The sequence below is a fragment of the Pongo pygmaeus genome, chromosome 3 (assembly GCF_028885625.2).
Source record: "Pongo pygmaeus isolate AG05252 chromosome 3, NHGRI_mPonPyg2-v2.0_pri, whole genome shotgun sequence".
NCBI lineage: Eukaryota > Metazoa > Chordata > Mammalia > Primates > Hominidae > Pongo > Pongo pygmaeus.
Window position 1 is genome coordinate 6474427 of NC_072376.2, and position 23016 is coordinate 6497442.

General features: G+C 53.5%; 1 protein-coding gene across 6 annotated transcripts in view; it reads left to right on the forward strand.

Moving 5' to 3' along the window:
• The window catches only part of PPP2R2C (protein phosphatase 2 regulatory subunit Bgamma), a 247451-nt gene that overhangs the window by 171458 nt on the left and 52977 nt on the right, over positions 1-23016 (forward strand). For 5 of the 6 annotated variants that reach the window (XM_054484751.1, XM_054484755.1, XM_054484756.2 and 2 more), the window contains 3 exons: positions 15569-15666; positions 18122-18287; positions 20683-20795. In XM_054484751.1, the coding sequence (XP_054340726.1) occupies positions 15569-15666; positions 18122-18287; positions 20683-20795 (377 nt within the window). Of the gene's footprint in view, positions 1-14754; positions 14890-15568; positions 15667-18121; positions 18288-20682; positions 20796-23016 lie in introns of those variants that run through there. The other variant, XM_054484752.2, reaches the window with a different exon arrangement.

Genomic DNA, 23016 nt, shown 5'->3' on the forward strand with positions numbered 1-23016 from the left:
ATGTGTAAGGGGGGAGAATAGTGCCCACCTCTTAAGGCATCATCAACACCCTTAAATGAGATCATGGGTATGAAGAGTTTGAGTGTGACACGCAAGTGTGAGGGGTGCCCACCACCCTGGCCATTGCCATTGTCCTCCTCATGGCAGCAGCTGGACAATGTGCCTGGGCTGGGAATTGGTGTCTCCAGGAAAAACTGGAGGAAAGGAGCCCGATAACCCATGGGCAGCAGCCGGGGTAAGGAGGGCTCCAGACCTGCCTATCTCCGTCAGCCCTGCTGAATGTGCCCCTGTTTGCTCATCTTTACGATGGGTGCGCTGATCCCAGCTAGGAGGGGTGTGGTGTGCTTAGGGGTACAGGCCACAAGGTGTGGCCTGACTGCAGCTCCGTCAGTCTCACGGCTCAGGTGCATGGCTGTCCTACAGTGGAAGGACCAGGGGCTGGCCTGATCTGCACTTCATGGCATCAAGAGCACAGGCCCTGGAGTCCACAAGGCACAGAGAAGCAGCCTGCTCCTGGGTGGAGTACAAGTTCAACCCTCGGGAGCTGTGGTTTCCCCACGTGGAAGCTGGCAGCATGCCACTCACCTGCCAGGGCTGCCGCGAGAGTTCGCGCACAGTGTGTGATGCTCCTGTGTGAGTTCCCCGGTGACCCAGGTCCCACTGGGGTGACCGGCGTGTAACCAGGACAGGAACATCTCCAAAGCCACTTCCTTGTTTGCTGCCTGGTGGCTCAAGCAGAACATCTGTGCCTGCAGGGGGCCCATAAGCCTTAATGCCCTGCGGAGAGGGGTCCTGGGGGAGGCTGGGACTCACACCAGCCGGGGAACAAGGCCTGCAGCCGGGGGGCTACCAGGATGCTCCTTGCCAGTAAAGAGGGTCCTCAGGAGATCAGCCACAGCTCAATCAGGAGGGCCTGCCCATTTCACAGGGGAAGAAAGCGAGCCTCTGGAGGCTGAGCTGCCAGCAGTCACGAGGCCAGCACACAGCCAGAGCTGACCACTCTGTACGACTGGCGGGTCCGCGCCCTTGGCACACGACAGCAGCTCTCACAACAACAGAGGCTGGAACTGCTGATCATCCCCTGCTGTGGGGGGTCCCGCCTCTGCCCACACCCTACCCCACACCTTCACAGGGCTGGACTGTCACCCTCTAGCAGACTGTCCTCCAGAGACTGAGACACGGAGCCTGTCCACAAGGAGGGAGGAAAGGGAGGTGGAAACCAGCCTTAACCTGGACACCGGGTGGTCCTTGCTGCATACCCAACCCTCACTGTTCAGACTGGTCTGGGAGGGCCTGGACATGCCCGCGGGGTCCATTTCTGAATTCCCATTGCCTGGCATAAGCTCTGGCACTTAGTAAGTCCTCAGTTAATACTTGTCAGATAAATAAGTGGCCTCCTTTGGGGAAATGAACAATGTCCAGGCTGGCCACAGGGAAGGGGCAGTGTTAGGAGTGGGGAGCGAGAGGGTGAGCCAGGCAGATGGGGCCTTTATTCAAAGGGCAGTGGGGAGCCATGGAAGGTTTTAGGGAGGGCCATCGGATGAGGTTTTCATTTTAGAAAAGTCCTTCTGGCTGCTGGGTGGATGGGGTCAAGATGAAGACGAGAAACCCAGAGAGGAGGCAGCTGCAGGCTCGCGGGTGACAGGTGACTATGGCCAGGCCAGGGCTGAGGCAGGGAGGTGGGTGGAGGGGGGCTGCTGGCTCTGCCAACTGTGACCCCGGCACCCAGCTCAGGGAATTATGGCCAGAGACAAAGCAGCTTAGAGCCTGACCCCTGCCCTGGAGTAGATAGGCCTGGGAACGGGGCTGATGGACATGCTGATGTGATGGGACCTGAGAGGTGTTCTTGTCACCAGGCCAGTTTGGCCCCCATCGCCCGCCTGCCGGCTGGGGTCTAAAAAGCTGGCTGTAGCCCCAGCAGAGAGGATAGGGCCTGTGGGACCCCAGGTGCTGGGAGCACAGAAGCCAGCCCAGGCCATCTGGCCCGGCTGAGACTCAAGTGATCGGTCCGCATCAGTGTCAGGCCTCCACGCCCCCCATCCTGGGATGGGAACAGCACATCACAGTTTGCAGAGCCCTGTGGCAGGGGTGGCTCTTATTGCCATTTTGCAAATGGGAAAACTGAGACTTAGAGTCTCTCTGACTCACATAAGCAGGACAGGAGACAGTCGAACCAGGTCCCCCAGCTGCAATTAACCACATCTCAAACCCTTTCCCTCTCTCTGTCATTGATTAATCTTTCCTTCAATGTCCACATAGTTCTGTGATTTGCTTTGGGTACATAGTAGCAATAATTATAGCAACAATTTCTAGCAGTTTCTTGGTGCCAGACACTTCTGTCTTTGTTGCCTCATTGAATCTTCACCATCAACCTTGAATATGAAACCCATTTTAGAGATTAGGAAACTGAGGCTCAGAGACTGTTTGTAACTGGCTGAGAATCAGGCAGCCCCACTGAGGTGCTTTACCAGTCTCCCCTTTACCAGTGGTTCTCAAACCTTGGCACACCACAGGAGAATCTGTCAGAATGCAGATTCTAGGCCCCAGCAATTCTGGTCCTATCTGTCTGGGCAGAGCCTTGGGAATCTTCATCTTTAGGAGAGAAGCCCAGGTGACTGGGGGTGGGGCTTTCCGGAGCCTGTGTTGCAAGAAGGAAGGCAGGGAGCATGTGATCTTCTCTCGGTCTCCCTCACCTTGACCCTGTCCCAAGGTCAGCTGCTGGCCTCAGGCTGTCTGGTCGCCTTTGAAGGTCCATGGGGATCCGATGGAGGGTTGGTTGTGCTGAAGCCAGGCTGGATGTCATCCCGGCTCTGAGCACCGTCCAGCCTGGCTAGAGTCAAACTCAGCAGCCTGACCGGATCCTGCTGACCACAGACAAATCCACAGCTACCCCGTCCACCCTCCCCCAAGCCCATCTGCCTCTGTGCCAGCCAGGCTGGCAGACACTCCATCGGGCGGGCTCCGCCTGGCCTGGCCAGGGAGAAACTGGCAGCCACAGTCCCTGGCCTTCCCCGATCCCTGTCCCTTGTGCACTGCCCATGGGAGGGGCAGTGGCCTTCCACGCTGGCTCTGGCTCCTGCAGTAGCAGAGCTGGGTGCAGATACGGGTTGGAGGCCGGGGCCATGGGGGCATTCGTAGGCTCATGAGTCCCTTCTCACTCTCTTCTGGGGCCGGGTTTCTGCTGGAAGAGAAAGGGACCAGTCTTAAAAGACATCATGGTTAAAACGGAATTATTATTTCAGCCTGGAAAAGGAATGATGTACTGATCTGTGTCACAACATGGATGAACCTTGAAAACATTCTGCGAAGTGAAAGAAGCCAGGCAGACCCCAAAGGCCACGTGCTGTATGATTCTATTTATGCAAAATATCCAGAGTAGGCAAAATCCATAGAGACAGGAAGTAGATCAGTGATTTCCGGGGGCTGGGGAGAGGAGGGGATAGGGAATGGCTGCCGACGGATGTGGGGTTTCTTTTCGGGGTGGTGGGAATGTTCTGAGTTTCTTTTTGGGGTGGTGGGAATGTTCTGGCATTAGACTGTGGTGATGGTTCTAGAACTCTGTGAATCTGTTAAAATCCAGTCAAGTGTACACTTTAAAGTGGTGAATTTCATGTTATGTATATTGTATCTCAACTTTAGAAATGCTGAAATAGAAACGACAAAATCATCATGATGCAACGCCTTTCCTCATAGACCTGGAGCGAGGCCCCGAGAGAGAAGCCATATAAGGCAGATGAGGGGTGGGATGAAGGAGAGGTTCCTGTCACCCCCTGCCTGCCCAGTGAGGGTCTGCTCCCTCTGGCACTTACTTAACAAGCCTGAGAGTCACCCATGTGTGAGGCGTGGGCTGGGCACAGAAGGGTCTATGCCCACCCCTGAAAGAGCTTGTCCGTGCTAGAAAGACAGAAAGATGGGGTGGTCATTGAACCTAAGTCAGACCGTGGCTTCCCAGCTTACGTAGAATAAAATCCCCAGGCCTCTCCCGGCCTGCTGGGTGCAGGGCCCCGGCCCAGCCCACCTCTCTGAGCTCATGTCCTGTCCCATCCCTCTCACATGCACACTGGCCTCCTTGCTGGCCTGCAACAGATCAAATTCACCCTACCTCAGGGCCTTTGCTCATGCTGGTCACCTGATATCTGTGAGGCTCCGTCTCTCACATCCTTCAGGTCTCTGCTCAAATGCGTTTCCTCCATGAAGTCTTCCTTGGCCTCCCCAGCTAAAACAGCCCCTCCCACCCCTCCCATCCCATTTACCATACTATAGTTTTCATCTTAGCCCTTATATCTCCCTCCAAGAGCTATTCATTGATATGAAAATTTGCTTATTGGCTGTCTCTCCTGTTAGAGAGTGGGCTTTCTCTGGGGTGTGTGCACTGCTGAATTTCCAGTGCATGCAACGGTGCTGAGGAGACAGTAGGTGCTCAGTTAATGCTTTTTAATTAAATTTTCTATTGTGGTAGAATATACAGACATAGAATTTACCATTGGAACCATTTTTAAATGTACATTTCAGTGTCATTAAGTATATTCATGTTGCTGTGCGTCTGTCACCACCATCCATTTCTGGGATTTTCTCATCATCCCAGACAGAGGCTCTGTGCCTGTTAAACAAGAACTCGCCATTCGTTAATATTCTTTTGAATGAATAATTGAAGGACTAAGTGTATTTCCTGTGTGTCAGTCACATGCTAGGTGATGTGCCAGTAAACCTGACCCCTCGGAGGGTGTGTGTTCCCGTATCTGTCTCGCAGAAGGGCAGATCGACTCAGAGAGGTGAAGGGCTTTGCCCAAGGTCACACAGCTGGTCAGGGTGGGATTCAAATGCAGGTCTTTCCCCCTTTCCACACAATGGCAGTTCCAGGTGATCACTGCATGTGAAGGGCATAGCCGTGGCAGCTCCAAGCCTCCAGCCCCACCCAGGGCTTCCCCTGCTGCCCCTCCCTGCAAGGGTCACTGTGTCGGCCACACGTTCCTGGTGTCCTTGGCTCTGGCAGGCTGACCACTGGTCACAGGCAGGTCTTGGGACCACGCTTGGAGGTTTCAGCATCCCATTTCACCTGGTGCTCTTGGGGTGGAGGCCAGGATCATGGAATCCTTTTTCCATGGCCTTTAAGACAAATCAATACTGTGCCCAGTTTAAATGTTTACGTAACTCATCATCCGCCGGCTCTGCTGTTACGGTGTGCTTTTCTTTTTATAAACCAAGCTCAGGGGAGGCGATATTAAGTCCAGGACTTGCCTGGCGAGACCCAGCGGGTGTGCAGAGGATTCAGTGTGGCAATAAGGGCAAGTTCCCTGCACAGCACCTGCCATCGGGCTCGTCCCAGCCTCCTCCCTCATCTGCTTGTGTCCTCTACACAGCAGGGAGGAGGGGGAGGTCCAGAGAGGGAAGGCGGCTTGCCCAGGGTCACAGCCACAATGAGATGGAACAGGGACTGTCCCCACGGTGTGTGTGGGGGTGGGACTCAGGCTCCTGCCAGATGCCAGGGCAGCAGAGCCCTGATGGGCAGATCCTGGGGTCCTGGGTGTCCAGGTTATGTGGGTGGGCAGGTGGCAGCTGGCACCCACCCCACGCAGACACTCCCCAACACCCCCCAAAAATACTCCCACCAGCCCCTTCACCTTTTCCTCCAGCCAAGTGACCAAAGCACAACTCAGAGCCCATCTGCCCTGGCCACACCGTCCCCACTCTCCCCACCCAACCTCTGACCACAGGCCTGGGAGCTGCCCAATCTCCAACAAGTTCAGGCTGCAGGAGGAAACCTCTCACCAGGCCCGCTGGAAGGCGGGGTGGTGATGAAATGTGGGGGTTCTTCAGCGAGAGTGGAATTCAGTAATAAGGTGATCATCGCTGCCGGGCGGTGCCTGGACCCATGATGAGCCAGGAGGAGGTGAGTGCAGAGGGCTGGTGAGCAGGCCTGGTCTGTGACCTCAGTGGCCCTGCGGCTCTCAGACCCCTCTCATAAAATCCCATCAGGGATATTCCGTTCCCTGGCCCGGAATGAGGTCCTCGTCTTTCTGATCACCCTTGGAGAGCCCAATGGCCTTCCTTCACTCACTCAGTACTAATGTCCAGTCCCGGCAACAGTCTGACTCTGCCCAGACTTGGCGCTTCTCCTCCCGTGTGCCCGCCGCCCAGCATGCTCCCTGCTGGAGGGCGACATGGGGAGGGGCCTGGCTGCAGCCCCTTTCAGGCAGCTCTTGTTGGCTGGGAAGGGAGTCTGGGGACGGGCCGCCTTCTACCTGCCGGTGGCTGTGCCCACTCTGGGTGCTCTTGGTAGGTGATTACAGCTGCTCACAGCTGTCAGGGGTCCTTCACAGGGCAGTCTGGAAGTTTCCTGTAGAGCCGTCTCCTGCAGAGTCCTTACCTAGGGAGACCCCGCTGTATGTCCTGTGGCCAGTAGCATCCTGTGGCTTTGCTCAGTCCCCCAGGCGCAGTGTGTGCACCCCCAGCGTCCCTCTGCTGTGTTCTCCACGCCCCTCTGGGCAGCCAGCACTCAGGACCTAATGTGGTCCTAAGCTAGCTCTCCCCTGCCCCTGGAAGTACCTGTAGCTAGAAGCCCCATCCCTGGCAGAATCAGACCCCAAACTCCAGATCCTTTTGCTGTGAGTCTCAGGCTAGGGTCTCCCACCTGCAGGAATCATTTTGGGCCTTTTGAGGGTCTCTTTCACAGAGGTGGGTGGGGCCTCTGCTCAGCACGTGCTTTCTCCTTCACCAACTCCTCAGTCCCCCATCTCTGACCCCATAAATGCCACGAGGAGAACCAGGCCTGGGGGGCGAGTTCAAGGACTCAAGAGGCAGTGTGCTGGAATCCAGTCTTTCCCCTGCCCTTACTAGCTGAGCAGCTGTTGGCAAGTTGTCTTCTCTGTACCTCAGTTTCTTCATCTGTACAATGGGGATGATAACAGCAAAGAACAACTTCTTGGAGTTGTTAAAAAGATTCAGTAATAGGTGTAAAGTACTAAAGCTGGGGCCTGGCTCCCAGGAAGTGCCCAGAAGGTGTACTGTTATAACCACAGGCGCCACGCCACCCCGCTGGACCTGGACTCTGTGAGGAGGGGGCTCCCCATCTCCTTATCCCAGTGTCAGCCCGCTGCTGGGTAAATTCGCTCGCCAAGCCCATGCCAGGTGCTAGTGGCTGCAGGAGCCCCTTCCTCTCCCTGACATTTCCCTTCGGCAGCAGGCGGACCCCTCCTTCCTCGCCCACCTCCATCCTTAGCAGCCCTGATACCTCTGACAATGCTAATTAAATGCAACAACCTCATCAGAAGGCTCGAGCTGGGCTTGCCTAAGGCCCCCTCTCTGCCCTGAACCCTCATGGATCATTAATGGTGCCAGCAGCACTTCTGGTGATGGACGAGGGGAGCAAGTCCCCTGACGTGCTGGGGAGCAAGTCCCTGACGAGCATCTTCATCTCCTGTCTGCAGGCCTCGGCCAGAGTTTCCAGGGAACGTCCTAGTCCACAGAATCATTTGAATTTCACATTTACCCTGGGAGAACCATGGCCAGGCAGGGATGACAATTCCCATTGTATCCATGAGGCAGTCAGGGCTCAGAGAGGGCGAGAGATTTGGGTGAGGGCACACAGCTGGTAAGTAGTGGGGCTGGGACTGGATTACCACGGCCTTGAAGAAAGCTGCAGGGGGCATCTGTAAGATCCAAGGGTGAAGTCCCCCCAGGTGGCACGTGGAGAAGAAAGCCAGCAAGTGCCACCGGCTTGGAGGTAGCCCAGTTCTTGGGGGCTGGAGCCTGCACACTCTCGTTTCAGCTCTGTGTCAGTTTCCTAGGGAAGCTGACAAAGTGCTACAAAGTGCTACAAACTGACAAAGTGCTACAAACTGCGTGGCTTAAAACAACCGAAATTTGTTCTCTCACAGTTCTGGAGGCCAGAAGTCTGCAATCACGATGCTGGCAGGGCTGGGCTCCCTCTGACGGCTCCAGGGAGGACTCTGTTCCAGGCCTCCCCACCGGCTTCTAGTGGTGGCCGGCAATCCTTTGCATTTCCAGGCATTTCCAGGCATTGGGAGGCCCAGCTAGGCCTCCCAAAGTGTTGGGATTATTACAGGTGTGAGCCACCGTGCCCGGCCTGCCCTTCATTCTTGATGCCTCCCTTCAGCCTCTGCCTCTGTGTCCCCATGGCCTCCTCCTTGTATCTGTGTGTGCTGTGTCTTCATATGGCCTTCTTATCAGGATACCAGTCCTTAGATCTGGGGCCCACCATAATCCAGTATGACCGCACCTTAACTTGATCATCTGCAAAGACTCTATTTCCAAATAAGTTCCCGTTCATAGGTACCAGATGTTAGGATTTTAACATCTTTTTGCAGGACGCAGTTCAACCCACGATACCATCTTTGCCCATCTCTGGCTGTGGCGTGCAGGGACCTGTTACTGGGCGGGTCACTAGGGGTACCACCTCTCACCTCTCTGGGCACCCATTGGTAGGCCTGTGCTGTGCCCAGCACCAGGGGGCTGGCTGAGGCCTCCATGTCCGGTGGCCCCTGTGTGCCTCTCCATTTGGGGGTTGCCCTAGAGCTGCCCAGGAAGGGAGGAGGCACCTCAGGGGGGAAGGACAGCATGAGTTTCCATGTCACCCACACAGAGCGACTTGGAATACTGCACCCAGTGGCTGATCTGGGGCCCTGAGCTCGAGGCTGCAGCCAGTGGCAGCTCCAGGCCCTGCAGTGTGGGGACAGGGATGGCTGAAAAGAGCACATGGCAAAGGCCCTGCCACTTAGGGGACTTTGGGAAAGTTTGACCAAGTTGCCTTGTCTCTAAGTAGAGAATGATAATTGGTCGATGGGATTGTTCTGAGATAAAAGTGCCAGTCCTTGGGAAAGCTTCAGCTGAAATGTCTTTTTATTTTGCCCTTCACACTTTTTTTTTTTTTTTTAAAGACAGAGTTTCATTCTTGTCGCCCAGGCTGGAGTGCAATGGTGCAATCTTGGCTCATTGCAACCTCCGCCACCTCTCAGGTTCAAGCAATTCTCCTGCCTCAGCCTCCCAGGTCGCTGGGATTGCAGGTGCCCACCACCATGCCCGGCTAATTTTTTTGTATTTTTAGTAGAGACAGGGTTTCATCATGTTGGCTAGGCTGGTCTCGAACTCCTGAGCTCAGGTGATCCGCCCGGCTCGGACTCCCAAAGTGCTGGGATTACAGGTGTGAGCCACTGTGCCCAGCCTGCCCTTCATTCTTGACGAATATTTCGACTAAATTCAGAATTCTGGGTTTCCAGGTTTTAAAATTTTCTTTTGGCACATTAAAAGAGTCTTCTGGGTGCCATTATTTCTGCTGACAAGTCAGCAGTTTCTGAGTCCTGGTGTCTCTGAAAGTAATATGTTGTTTTTATTCTAGCTGCTTTAACATTTTCTCATTATTTCAGTTTCCAGTAGTTTGCAGTTTGACCAGGATGTACCTGGGTGTAATTTTCCTTGTACTTATCCTGCTTGGAGTTAGCTAAGCTTCTTAAATTTGTAAATTGATGTCTTTTACCAAATTGAGGAATTTTTCGGTCATTATTTCTTTATGTGTTCTTTTTAGTGTATCTTCTCTCTCCCCTCCCTCTACAACTCCAATCACATGTGTGTTGAACCTTTTGATATTATGCAACAGGTCTTTGAGGATCTTTTTCTTTTAAAAAAAATTGTTTTTCTCTTTATTCTTCAGATTGGGTAATTTCTATTGAAATCATCTTCAAGTTCACTAACTCTTCTATTTTCTCAGACTTTCTGTTAAGCAATTTCTGTTAAGCTGTGATTTTTTTCTGTCTCAAACATGGTATTTTTAAGTTATAGAATTTTCATTTAGTTCTTTTTTAAATTGTTTATATTTCTCTGCTGAGATTTATTTTTTCATTAAGTATGAGCCAATTTTCTTTATGTCTTTTAACACAGTTATCATAGCGACTTTAAAAATCTCTCTTTGCTAATTGCAGCGGCCAGCACATTTCGGGTGAGTTTCCACTGACTATCTTTTATATTAAGTATGGCTGGTTTTCCTATTTCTTTGTATATCTTCATATAATTTTGGATGATATCCTGGGTGTTGTGAATGATAGCATAAGAACGACTTTAGATTTTTGTTACTTCTCTCCAAAGAGCATTTTTGTTTTGCTTGGTATTTGCAAGCAGTTAACTTGGCTGAAAGCAACTGTAAACCGTCTGCAGTGGTGAGTGGTGGGCAGTGGCAGGAGCCTCTGTTCACTTCTTCTAGCCCTGGCTGGGCTGCAGCTGCTGGAAGTCTGTCCTGTGTGTGTGTGGTTTGGGGTCAGCCCAAGACGTGGGCAGAGTTTATTTGCCCCCTTTGGGGATCCGTCTTGGTGGCTGTCTTCATTCCAGGATTTACTCCCACACTTTTCCAGCTGCTACGAGTGTCTCAACTCTGTTTTCTGCTCTATCAAGCCAGTGAGACTCTGGCTTTCTGTCTGAGTTCTGGCAGCCCTGTGACACAGGCTGGGACTTGTCCTCAGGCTGAAAGCCATGAAGCCTGGAAAGCCAACGCTGGCTGTTCCTCCCAATTGCTGGCCGCCTGCAGCGTCCGCTGCGGCCTCGCCCTCAGATGCCGTCAGAGTGTCATTTTGTTGTGGTTTTGTCAAGGGTTTATAGTCTATAGTTATTTGTGAGAGTTGCTGCACTGGGAGCTACTGGGCCATTACCAGAAGCATTTAGAGCAGGGCCTGGCGGACAGTAAGCACTTAAGAAATGTGAGTTAATGTGGTCAACCACAGTGTGGCGCTGTTTCCTCTGGTCAAGGCTAGAGACAACGTGGACACAGACAGCACCATGCAGGAAGTGTCAGTAGCCTGTGAAGGGCACACAGTGGCCTTAAGGCTGCAGTTGTAGGCCCGGCGCGGTGGCTCACACCCGTAATCCCAGCACTTTGGGAGGTCGAGGTGGGCAGATCACTTGAGGTCAGGCGTTTACCAGCCTGACCAATATGGTGAAACCCCATCTCTACTAAAAATACAAAAATTAGCCGGGTGTGGTGGCAGGTGCCTGTAATCCCAACTACTCAGGAGGCTGAGGCATGAGAATCACTTGAACCTAGGAGGTGGAGGTTGTAGTGGGCCAAGATCGCACCGCTGCACTCCAGCCTGGGTGACAAAGTGAGACTGTGTCTCAAAAAAATAAATTAATTAATTAAATAAAAGACTGCAGTTGTAGGAGAGACCACTTAACTGGGGGAGGGGGGAAAGGGGACTATCCAGGAAGGCTTCCTGGAGGAGGTGGTATTGGAGCTGGAAATGTCAGATAATCCAAGATGAGAAGATGGACTTTCTTCACAGAGGTGGCTGCCGAAACAACCAATTTTATGGCCTTACTGATGAGAATTTCTGGCATTCCAGGCAGGCAACTTTTCCTAAGGCAAATCCTGAAGACATTTACCTATAAAAATGAGTAGATGTTAAACATCCACTAGCTCCTTCATGGGCCAGAGGAAGCAAGGCCCTGGCCTGGGCAAGAGGGGATCTGAGTTCTGGTGGTTCTGTAGATGTTTGCAGGGGGCGACTGGCGGGACTGGTAGACGGGACCATCCACAGTGAGGTTTGGCCCCAGATCCATCGCCACATTGCGGAACTTCTGGCTGTTAATTTGGTGGCAGCCAGGAGCACAGGTGACCGGGAGCTTTAGTTTCTGTCCAGTACATTTTGGTGATTCATTATTCCTGGAGTCCTCTTCTTCTCTTCTCCCTCTTACCTCCTTGTCTCACTTGAACCTCTAATCCTGGGAAGGCTCCACCATAAGCACACTACAGATAATGAAACCAAGGCTCAGAGAAGTTGTGTGGCTTACCCAAGACCACACAGCTGAGACACTGGAGCCAGGACTCCAACCAGCATTTCTGTCTGCAAAGAGTTCATGGCATCGTCTCTCATGGTGGGAGCCTCCATCTCCTCTGCTGCCAAATGGAAATCACAGTAGTGTCTCCCGCAGGGGCTGGCGTGAGGTTAAAGGAGGTAGCAGATATGAAAATGACACATAAATTGTAAATTGCCCACAGACATTAGTGTGTGTTGCCTGGTAACCACCCAGCACTTGTGGACTGCATTTGCTTGGGATAGCAATAGTTATATTGGCATTTTAATTTAATAGCATTGTTATGTTCCCATCATAAAAATAATATACACTATGTGTTTGCCCACCCTCATCAAATTATATACATTAAGTATGTGCTGTTTTTTGTATATGGATTGTACCTCAATACAGCTATTTAAAAAATGATGTAACTTCATTATAGAAAATCTAGAAAATATGGACAAGTTAAAAGAGGAGGAAATATTATTTCGTTCCAGCTACCCTAAAGCTACCTCCGTTCACATTTTGGAGAATTCTCTTCCAGCTTTTTTCCCCACTGCCAAGATTCTTTGCTTATTTCACATGGCTATGATCACTGATGTAGATCATTACAAGCATTTTATACCCAATTTTATATCCCACTCCTTCACCCTCAGGGGGTTTTAATATGAAATAGCAAGAACCAGCCCCCCATCGTGGACCCTAGCACAGCTGGGCTGTGGTTCTGGCTTCCGCCCAGACATGTCTGGGCATCCCTGGGCCAGGGCAGGCTGCCCCACGGAGGGACAATGTCAGGACAGCTGGGATCTGACCCTGTTCTGACTCCATGCCCGGTGGGTGTTTCCGTGTTCCCACAGAGCTGCTTTTCTTGTCTTGTCTTTTTAAGTTTAATGACATGTGCATCTGTCTTGATGGATGGATGGATACGTCCAGCCCGTCATCCCACTTCTAACCACCCTCTCTCACTCTTTTCTTTTGCCTCAAAGCTGGCATTGACTCATGGCTCAGAAGGCCAGTGCAGGCCAGGAACTGTCCTAAAAGGCCCGGACTAGAAAAAGAAAAGGCATTTCTTGGATAGTTATCTCTGGTGTGGCTACTGCGTACAGGCACCATTTGAAGCTGTGAATTAAGCCTGAGACTCCTGCCCTCGTGGAGTTTACGTTCTGGCCAGGAAGACAGCCAACAGATGATAAAAACCTTTAGAGAAAGAAAAACATCAGATTAGGTTGGGGCAGGGATGGTCAGGGTGTCCTGGATGAGGGCGCTGGGGTGCAGACAGCAATTTCAGCAAGTCGGTCCAAGTTGTGCTCATGGGGAAGGCAGCAGTCTGGCGGAATTGGAAGAATAGGAAGGAGCTGTGCTGGTGCCCAGGGAAAGCCACTGCAGGCTGAGAGAGCAGGTCTTGGGACAGAAGGTGGCCAGGACTTTTGGGAAAGGGCAAGGAGCCTGGTGTTTGCAGGGGAATAAGTAGGTGGAGAGCAGTAGATGAGGCTGGGCAAGGGGAGGAGGTACCTTTTGCTGAGTTAAAAACACAAGACCCCCTGCATACAACAGTAAACGTTTTCATCATCTTGCATCTGCGATTCTGTGGTCTGGGCTTGGCTGGGCTTGCCCTGCTCTGTGGGTCAGCGGGGCCCTGGTGGAGGCTGGGCTTGGCCGGGGGTGGGGGAGTTCTTCTGCACCCACTCTTCCTCCTCTCCCTCAGGGACCAGTGGGCCAGCCTGCGCAGGTCCTGCTCCTGGCACCGCCAGAGGCGCGGATGGCAACCCCCAGTATGCAAGCCCCTTTGCATCTCTGCTTGCAGCTTGTTGAATTGCCGTTCTGCAGGCCAAAGCAAAACACAGGGACAAGCCCAGAATCAAGGGGGGGGGCAGAGAACAGGTTACCTGGCCCACGGTGGGAGGGGTGGAGGTTTGGCTCTGGATGCGGCCCACCTGGGCCGCGGCGGGTGGGGGCTGATTTTAGAACATTCTGTGCTTTTCTCTGAGTATACAATGGGAGCCGCTGGAGGGTTTTGAGCAGGGGAGTGCCAGGATTAGTCCTGGGTGTTACCAGCCTCTCTCCTGCCAGTCTGTTGAGGCTACGTCATAGCCAGGGAGAAAGAGCTGTGGCAGTCATCCAGTGAGAGGTGGGAGAGTGGCTGGCATCCCGATACGCTGTGAAGGCTGAGCAGGCAGGATTGGATGTGGGGTGTGTGTGTGTGTGTGTGTGTGTGTGTGTGTGTGAGAGAGAGAGAGAGAGAGAGAGAAAACGAGCAACTCCAAGGCTTGGGCCTGAGCAAGTGAACGATAGAGCTGTCATCACCTGAGACTGGGGAAGCTGCAGAGGATGAAGTTGAGGAGGGATTGGAATTCAGTTATGGCGACCAGTGAAGGGTTTTGAATAGAGGGACACAGGGATGCACTGGCTCAGGAGTTCGGCCATCACATTGCCGCCAGAGGGAGAACAGAGGCTGGGACAGGGAACCCTGTGGAGCGTCCTTTCTGTGGCTACAGGGAGCAATGGTCAGATCTGTGGCTTGTTTGAAAGTAGATCCATTTTGCTAAAGGTGGTATCAGAGATTTTGGAGCCTACAGAATCCAGGCCAGGAGAGCAAAGAACGACAGAGGTCCCATTCACAGCAGCGGGCCATCCCGGGCTCCTACTAGCTGTTGCTGCTTGGGCCTATGGGGATGGTATTCTAGAACTTTCCATCTTCCAAGAAATACTGGAAATGTGGGTTTTTATAGGAAATCTTCTACTTTTCAAATATTAAGAATGACTTCAAATTAAAAGTAATAATCATTTTGGGGCTGCAGTAAAACTTGTTGGTGGAGCAGGCCTCAGGCTTCAGGCTGGTGAGCTGTCCTCCAGCGGGGGTTCCTCTTCCAGGCCAGGGCCCCGTCCTCCCCTGCTCTCCCACTCCCAGGGCTGGCCACCCAGAATGTGCAGGCCACTCGTCTCTGTGACTCGTAGAACCTGAGAATGTTGGTGACGGAAGGGGTGTTCCCCTAGTTCCCACATGCAAAAAGTGGGGCCTGGAGATGGGGCTGTCTTTTTTTTCCAAACACTTGCCCATCCAAGAAGGCCAGCCCTGGGCATTGAAGACTCCAGGTATGGGGGTGACTCCATAAGGAAAGGTTCCTGAGTACCTGAAGAAATGTGGTTGGGATGAAGTGCAGGGAGGGTCAGGGCAGGCAGGGCTGAGCTCTGCTTCTGCGAGCAGAGATTAGAGAGCGATCCCAGAGGCCTGCCTGGAGGTGGGGCCACAGAGCAGGAGTCTGAAGGAGAGGGGGTAATTCACCTCTATCCTACTGTGTGGGAAGCCCTGAGTAGGCCCCTAGCAGAGGGTTGCCTTGCTTATCTACGGAGATATTGGGAAGGGCTTCCCTGACCCAGGTTGCTGGAGCATGGGGGCCTGGGTATCAGGGGTGGGGGTGGGAGATTCCAGACAGGAGGACGAGGCCACATCCAGGTGGCTTCAGATACCACCGTGAGTCCCATAGAGTGTCTAGTTACTATAAAGTCTGCCAGCCACTGCAGTCACCCCAGGCCTGTGCCAAGTCCCGAGATCTCTGCCCTGCAGCCAGTGCAGAGGGAAGAGGAGGGCAGGAGGGGACAGGTTAGTGGCCCCTTGCCGATGCTCCTGACTCCTCAGGCTCCCTGCTGCCTCCTGCCCAGGGCTGTGGGGCCTCTGGGAGCGGGGAGCTCACCATTGCTGTGGCACTGTTGAGCACCGGGGAGAGGCGGGTTCTGACAGCCACCCCTTCCCGTCTTGCTGTTCCCCTCCCAGCTGACATCATCTCTACCGTTGAGTTCAACCACACGGGAGAGCTGCTGGCCACAGGTGACAAGGGCGGCCGGGTCGTCATCTTCCAGCGGGAACCAGAGGTGCGAAGCCCTGGGTCTGGTGGGAGGTGGGAGGGGTGGGGAGCAGTCAGGTGGGAGGCGGGCATGGTTGGAGGGGATAAGGATAAGGGGGATAAGGGGTGACGTGGTGAGAGGTGGTAGGGGACTATACTCCAACCCACAAGAGGGCTTTTAACTGACAGGAGGTGTGGGGCGTCCTGTCTGGATCGCATCTCCCAGGGGCACGGATTCCAGGGGTGGGAATGGGATGCTCTGGAATGCCAAGGTGGGAGTGGCGGGCGGTGGTTCGGGGAGTGCACTGGGTGGGCTGGCAAAGCCACGTTCTGAGCCCCCTACCCTCAGCCGATGTTTGCAGAGCTCCCTGCATCCCATGCTGTGTCCTAGACCCTGGATGAATGGTCAGGACGCGGCACAGGCAGCTGCTGCCCCAGCTTGTGCCTTCGGTGAAACCTTCCTCTGCCTGGGTGACCTGCGTTGTCCTGGCCAGACTGGGGAGCGGGAGGACTCCACTCTTGCCCAGCTGTCACAGCCCTCAGACTGAGCTAGGTGGTTTTTGCTCAGGCCTGGGCCCTTGTCCTCACCCCTGTCCTCACCCCCACCCCCGGGGGCTTGTTGTCCAGCAGAACTCTGGGTAAGACAGCAGTGGCCTGGACAACCTGCCCAGGACCACGTTTCTGGAACACTGAAAGAGCCTCGGGACAAAAGCCCATTTACTGAGAACACTTGCTAAGTATTCTGGAGTTGCTTCTCGTTTACTCTGCACTGCTCACCTCCGAGGGTCAGATCCACACCCCTGTGACAGATGCGGAAACTCAGAGAAGCCACCCAGCTAGTGAACAGCAGACCAGGGATGGAAGCCCGGCTGCCCGACGCCAGGACAGTGGCCAGCAACGTCACACACCACCCGGCCTCAGAGAGGGGCGTCTCCCCCAGCAAACATGGACTGTGCCTGGAATTAGATGCAGAAGACATCCAGGAAACCAAAGAGGAGGGAGGAGGGGATGGAGCAGGAGAGGCACGGGAGGGGAGGGGAGGAGGAGAAGAGAAGGTGGAGAAGGGGAGGTAGGAGGGAAGGGAGGAAGCGGGGGCGAAAAGAGGACCTGCGGAATCATCTTTCCCCCGATTCACTCCTGAGCATGGCCTACGAGCTGAGGCTCCTTGAGTCTGACTATCTTGGTGACTCACGTAACCCTCCTCATGGTGACCCTAGGGGTGTAGTGCAGTGCAGCTACTCCCCTCATTTTACAGATGAGGAGCCCAGAGTGCAGAGGGTTAAAATAGTTTACAAGGGGCACATCCTAGCTGCAAATCAATTCCTCAAACACAGCACTCAGCCAGCACCTGTGGGCTTCACCAGATGCACCTGTGGGCTTCACCAGATGCACCAGGTGTCCCACCAGGCACTGAGAAGCTCAGCCTTCTTTTTGCCAAGCTGCAGAAAGAGATTAGATTGGTTGATGCAATTTTCTTCATTTTGAATTTTTCTCCTTTAGTGTTTTCTTCCTTCTGGTCCCACTGACCTTTGTCGTAGCGAGTGCTCGTGGGAAGTGAAGTGAATTAGAGGCAAAAATATTGGAGAACTTTTAAGCTTTTCAAAAGCAAGACAGGGATAGAAAAATAAAAATCGATACTTAAAAAAATTACCAGGAAATCTTGAAATTGTTCTGGGTTGAATGTCTCCATTTCTCCCTGGTTGGGGTTTCATGTTGTCGTGTGAAGTCGAACTCTCTCCTGGGAACGTGGTCCCTGGTGCACACAGTGGACTCACCACCTGACTATTTTGGGAGCTCCACGGTGAGGGGTCTTTATTAGAAGGAGCTCTGCTGCCTAAACCAGGCCGAGCACTGCTGAGGAAAGCCGGGGACAGATTCTAATCCAGGTCTGACATTGCCAGACATTCTGTCCCAATGTTAAAGTCTGCTCCTAAATTCATTTATTCCTCAAATCAGGACTGAGTTGGACACGTGGAATTCAGGAGCAGGTCAGGGCCTGAGACACGAGGGTGGCCAGAGCCTCAGCCTTGGCGTCAGGCAGGCCTCAGCAGAGGGGTGCTGGCCAGAGAATGGCCTCATGGCTCTGGGAAGTCACTTCCCCTCTGAGTCTCTGTTTGCTGGTCTGTGAAATGGGGAGAGTCGTGGTGCTCAAGCAGAGGAGGCCTGGAGGGTAGAATGCAGTGGTGGGGGAAGGACTTAATGGGGTGTCCAGCATGTAGCACGCGCTGGGGAACATTCGCATTAGCAAGTTAGCTGGCTCGGGTGTGCGTGTTTCATGGGACCGCACAGGAGTGGGGCTTATCCCTGGCACACTGCAAGTCACGGGCCGGTTAAGCTGCGGAGAGTTTCATTTGACCCTCGAATTGGATCCCTGGCACGGCTCGGCACTTGGTCCCACGGCCGGCCCTGCTGGGTCCCCGGAGGTCCTAGCCGTCGCCCTGCAGGTCACGGTGCTCAGGCCCCTTCTCCGGGTTTCCCTGCAGAGTAAAAATGCGCCCCACAGCCAGGGCGAATACGACGTCTACAGCACTTTCCAGAGCCACGAGCCGGAGTTTGACTATCTCAAGAGCCTGGAGATAGAGGAGAAGATCAACAAGATCAAGTGGCTCCCACAGCAGAACGCCGCCCACTCGCTCCTGTCCACCAACGGTGAGGCGCCGCTCGGCCTCGCTTGCATGGGCACGGGCCGTAGATGTTTCTACCAAATGCTGGTTTGTATTTCACTTATATTGTGAGCATTTTTCTATGTCTTCAGAATGCCTAGAAAATAATATCCTTTTTGAGCAGCATGTAAATCCCATGAGTGAGTATGCCAGACCCCCTCAGATGCTCCCCGTGGCTGGACACGGGGCTGCCCCTTGCTGTGAATAGAGCCGTCCAAGCCATCTTTGTAGGCCTTTGCTTTGGGGTGAGGGAGTGTGATGGACAAGGATGCAGGTCGCAGACACAGAGGACACTTGACACAAAGTGAACTCCTCCTCCCCACGCCGAATCCAGACCCCCAGACTGGGGCTGTCACCGTGGCCTTGTGGGGCAGTGGGAGGAGCCTTGGTTTAGGACCCTGGCCGGCCTCTTAATCCTCCTGCCTCAGGGAGGAGCATGTACCCCTCAGGCACCGGAGGCTCTCGGCCTGACGCCTGCTTCCCAGGCTCCACTCTGAGGGAGTGGCTGGGGCTGTCCTGCTTGGCTCACCATGGGCCTGGGTCCCCTACTCACGCCCCTGGCCCATCCTCCTTCACCTGGGCCTCCTGCTGACCCAGGCAGCCTGGGGTCGGGTAGGACACACCTGAATTCTTTTTTTTTTTCTTTTTTTGAGAGACAAGAGTCTTGCTCTGTCACCCAGGCTGGGGTAGAGTGGCGCGATCTCTGCTCACGGCAACCTCCGCCTCCCGGGTTCAAGCAATTTTTCTGCCTCAGCCTCCGGAGTAGCTGGAATTACAGGCGTCTACCACCATGCCCAGCTAATTTTTGTATTTTTTAGTAGAGACGGGGTTTCACTACATGTTGGCCAGGTGGATCTCAAACTCCTGACCTCAGGTGATCTGCCTGCCTCAGCCTCCCAAAGTTCTGGGATTATAGGCATGAGCCACTGTGCCCAGCCAGGACCCACCTGGATTCTGTCCCTGCCCTGCCTCCCTTGGGCAGTGGCCTTGCTTTCCTGAGCCCCAGCAGGGTGGACACAGCTCCCTTCTGGGGTCCGTGAAATGGTGCCCACTCAATCCCCTGAGAACAGTAACCACTGCACAAGCACCAGCCAGGCTTCGAGGCGCTGTCACCATGCCTTCCCCGAGGACGCCCACACTCCTCAGCTGGGCCTCCAAGGCTCTCCTGAACATGGCTAGGCTCAGCTCCTGCCAGCCCGCCTGTGCCTGAAGGCTGTCCTCGCCCTGTACCTGGCCAACTCCCTCCTCATCCCATAAGCCTTGCTGGGTGCCAGCCTTTTCTGACCTCTCCACTGAGCCAGGCATCCCTCCTGTGACACCTTGGCTCCTCTTAACTCCGGTTCACCCCCTCTCTGGGCACCTGCTATTCTGATGGTGTTCTCCCGCCAGGCACCTCAAAGGCAGGGTCTGTGTCCCCTAAGGGGTCCTGCCCAGCAAATCTGTCACCTGAGCCAGCAGGGCATGAGAGGTCCTCCCGAAGGGCAGGCCCTGGGGGACGGGAGCCTCGGGTGAGTGCTAAGCCCCACGCACCTGCTCCTTTTAAAAATATTTCAGAAGGACGTGTCAGCCACATGCGGTGGCTCATGCCTGTAATTTCAGCACTTTGGGAGGCCGAGATAGATGGATTACTTGAGCCCAGGAGTTTGAGACCAGCCTGGGCAATGTGGCGAGACTCTATCTCTACAAAAATATAAAATATTAGCCAGGTGTGGTGGTGAGAGCCTGTAGTCCCAGTACTCAGGAGGCTGAGATTGAAGGATCATCTGAGACTGCTAAAGTCAAGGCTGTAGTGAGCTGAGATGGTGCCACTGCACTCCAGCCTGGCTAATGTGAGTGAGACCTTGTCTCAAAAGAAAAAAAAAAAAAAAGACATGTCACTTTCTTCCTGCCTCTCTGGAGAAAAGGTCATCTTTCAGCACTCCCTACACTCTGCTCCCCTCAAATCTTCCCACCTGGGTTTGAATCCTGGCTTCACTCTTTCCTAATGGCAGGGCCTTGCGTACCTTTCAAATGCTCCACTGACACCAATTCTCTTCCCAGTTCGTTCTCATCAACATGGTGCTATTTGTTTTGACTCCTGTAGTAGTCAGGGTTCTCCAGAGAGAAAGAATCAGTAGGGTATGAGAGTGAGAAAGAGAAAGGGGGATTTATTTTAAGGAAGTGGCTCACGTGACTGCGGAGGCTGGCCGGTCCGAAATCTTCAGGGAGGCCGAAGGCTGGAGGCCTTGAGACAGAGCTGCAGTTCTGGTCCGAAGCCGTCTGTTGGCAGAACCCCCTCCTTCCCCAGGAGGTGTCTCATGATCTCACCTTCTAAAGTGGATCTTCTATTCCATCCGGCTGGTTAATTATGTGACTCACTTTATTTTGTTCTGTTTTTAAAGATAAAACTATCAAATTATGGAAGATTACTGAACGAGATAAAAGGCCCGAAGGATACAACCTGAAGGATGAAGAGGGGAAACTTAAGGACCTGTCCACGGTGACGTCACTGCAGGTGAGCTCCGGCGAGGGGGAAGCAGGCACATGCCTCTTTATTACACCTGAGGATATTAGGGCTGGAAAAACCTTTGAGATTTGAGCCAGAGTCACGTGCAGTCCCTGCCTGGGCTGCTGGCTGCTGGGTGGCCACGGGCATCTCCCTGCCCCTTGCCTCAGTTTCCTCACCAGCAGCACAGAGATGACCACGTTTCTTCTAGGCGTCTTGTGAGCATGCAGGGGTGGTGTATGGCTATAAAGTGCTTTTCACCTATAGCTGAGGGTGGAGAGCAAGGCAGATAATCCATTGTTATAAGAAGAGGGAAACTGAGGCCCAGAGAGCGACAGCAACTCACCTAAAACTGCTCAGCTGAGTGAGTAGGCAGAAGGAGAATGGGTCAGCAGAGCTTTGTGGCTCCTGAGTCCTTTACTGAGGGCAGAAGGAAGCCTGGACCATGTGAGCATCTACAAAGGCCTGAAACAGACATACCCTGAAACAGACACACACGTGCCCAGCATCCAGTGAACCGCCATAAATATAAAGCGGTAGTCAGTGCTCTTCCTGAGAAGAAGAAGTAAATGTTTAAATACATTGGCCTAAATGACTGGCAAATTGCACAAATAAATTCTGAGGAAGTGGGCAGCCGATTAGCTTCAATGTTGAGTAATGAGGGTGCTGGTGCCCCCCGTCCCACCCCCAGTCCCAAGAAAGTTTATGAGGGTTTCATCTAGAGGGAGGGATACAGCGATCACATCTTGATCACTCTGGTGTTTGGGGCAGAGCCAGTGGCCTTCATAAAAATCCTGTTTGTGTCCCTCCCAGTGTTGGAGGTTTTTCTCTGTAAGTCACACACATCCCAAGACACTTAACTGTCACTGAGAACATGGGTGCCCTGGTCTGTCCTCATCGTGCCTCTCACCTTGTTTGCTTCCGATTTCACCCACACCATGCCAACCCTGCACAGCATTTCTACCCACCTTGCACAGTTCGCACTGGAGGCAGCTGTTTACTGAGGAGCTGCTCCATGCTAGGCCCTAGGCTAGTCCTTGGGGCCCTAGAGGTGAGCAAGGTTCAACTCAGTACCTGTCCCCAAAGTGTCCCCAGCCCCCAAGGAAACAGACATGGAATCGCCATCACACTGGTGGTCAGTGCGGTGACAGAGGAACACAGAGAGGCCGTGGGCACCCCGGGAGGCCCTTCTCTGTGTTGTCAATTTGGTGAACTCCCATACATCCCATAAAACCCTACTGGCCTTCACCTCTGTAAAGGCTTTCTGCACAGGCCAGATGAAAATTGTGATCTTTCCTGGGTCCCCTCTTGCCTTTTGGATCCGACACTGTCTGTCCTTAGTGTCTGTATCTTCCTTACCCCTCACCTTGACTAGACTGTGACTTCTGCGGAGGCAGCATGTTTTACTCATGAAACCCCCAAACCTTCAGGGAAGGTTTCCTTTCTCTCTTCTTCTCTTTACTGAAAAAACTGGCTTTGAGCCTTGGTTTGGTGAATGGCAGCCGACGGCTGGAGCACTGGATGAATTGGGTCCCAAGGCTGCCTGGAGAAAACAGAAAGCAATGTCGCCAGAAGGAAGGGGGAGGCGGACTGAGATGCCAAGACTTTGCTGGGCCAGTGATGCTCTGCCCTTCTCCAGAGCAGCTGGATCTCTCTCTCTCCTGAGAGTCCAGGGATCCCCAGGGTGGGCAGTGGCTGCACCCCGAAGGAAGGGAAGGTTAGCAGCTTACCTAAAATATCCGACACAGGAATACATGCAGAGAGGACGCCTTGGAGGAGTCCAGACACACTAACACCAACTCCCAGGCACACAGCCTAGAAGCAAAGATGCAGAGGCAACAACGCAAGAACCACCCAGAGCCAGGCTGTCACTCACACCAGTGCTGCGCGCACACACACACACACACATGCATGCACATACACATATACTCAGTCATGCATGCACTCACATGCACACTCATATGCACACACTCATACATGCACTCTCAGCCATGTACACTCCCACACACACATGCTGGGTGCCTTGGTGTGTGGGAAAATTTAATGTGGGCTGCAGAGCTGCCTGTGCTCCAAAGGAGCTCAGTGCTTGTCATTCCGACTGCAGCACCGAGGCTGTCACCTCCCATCTCAGCTGTTCCCTGAGAGCTCAGGGACACAGCCCATTCATTCATTCACTCACACATTCACTCATTCACTGGAGAGTCTCTCTGCTAGGCCTTGGACTGAGCAC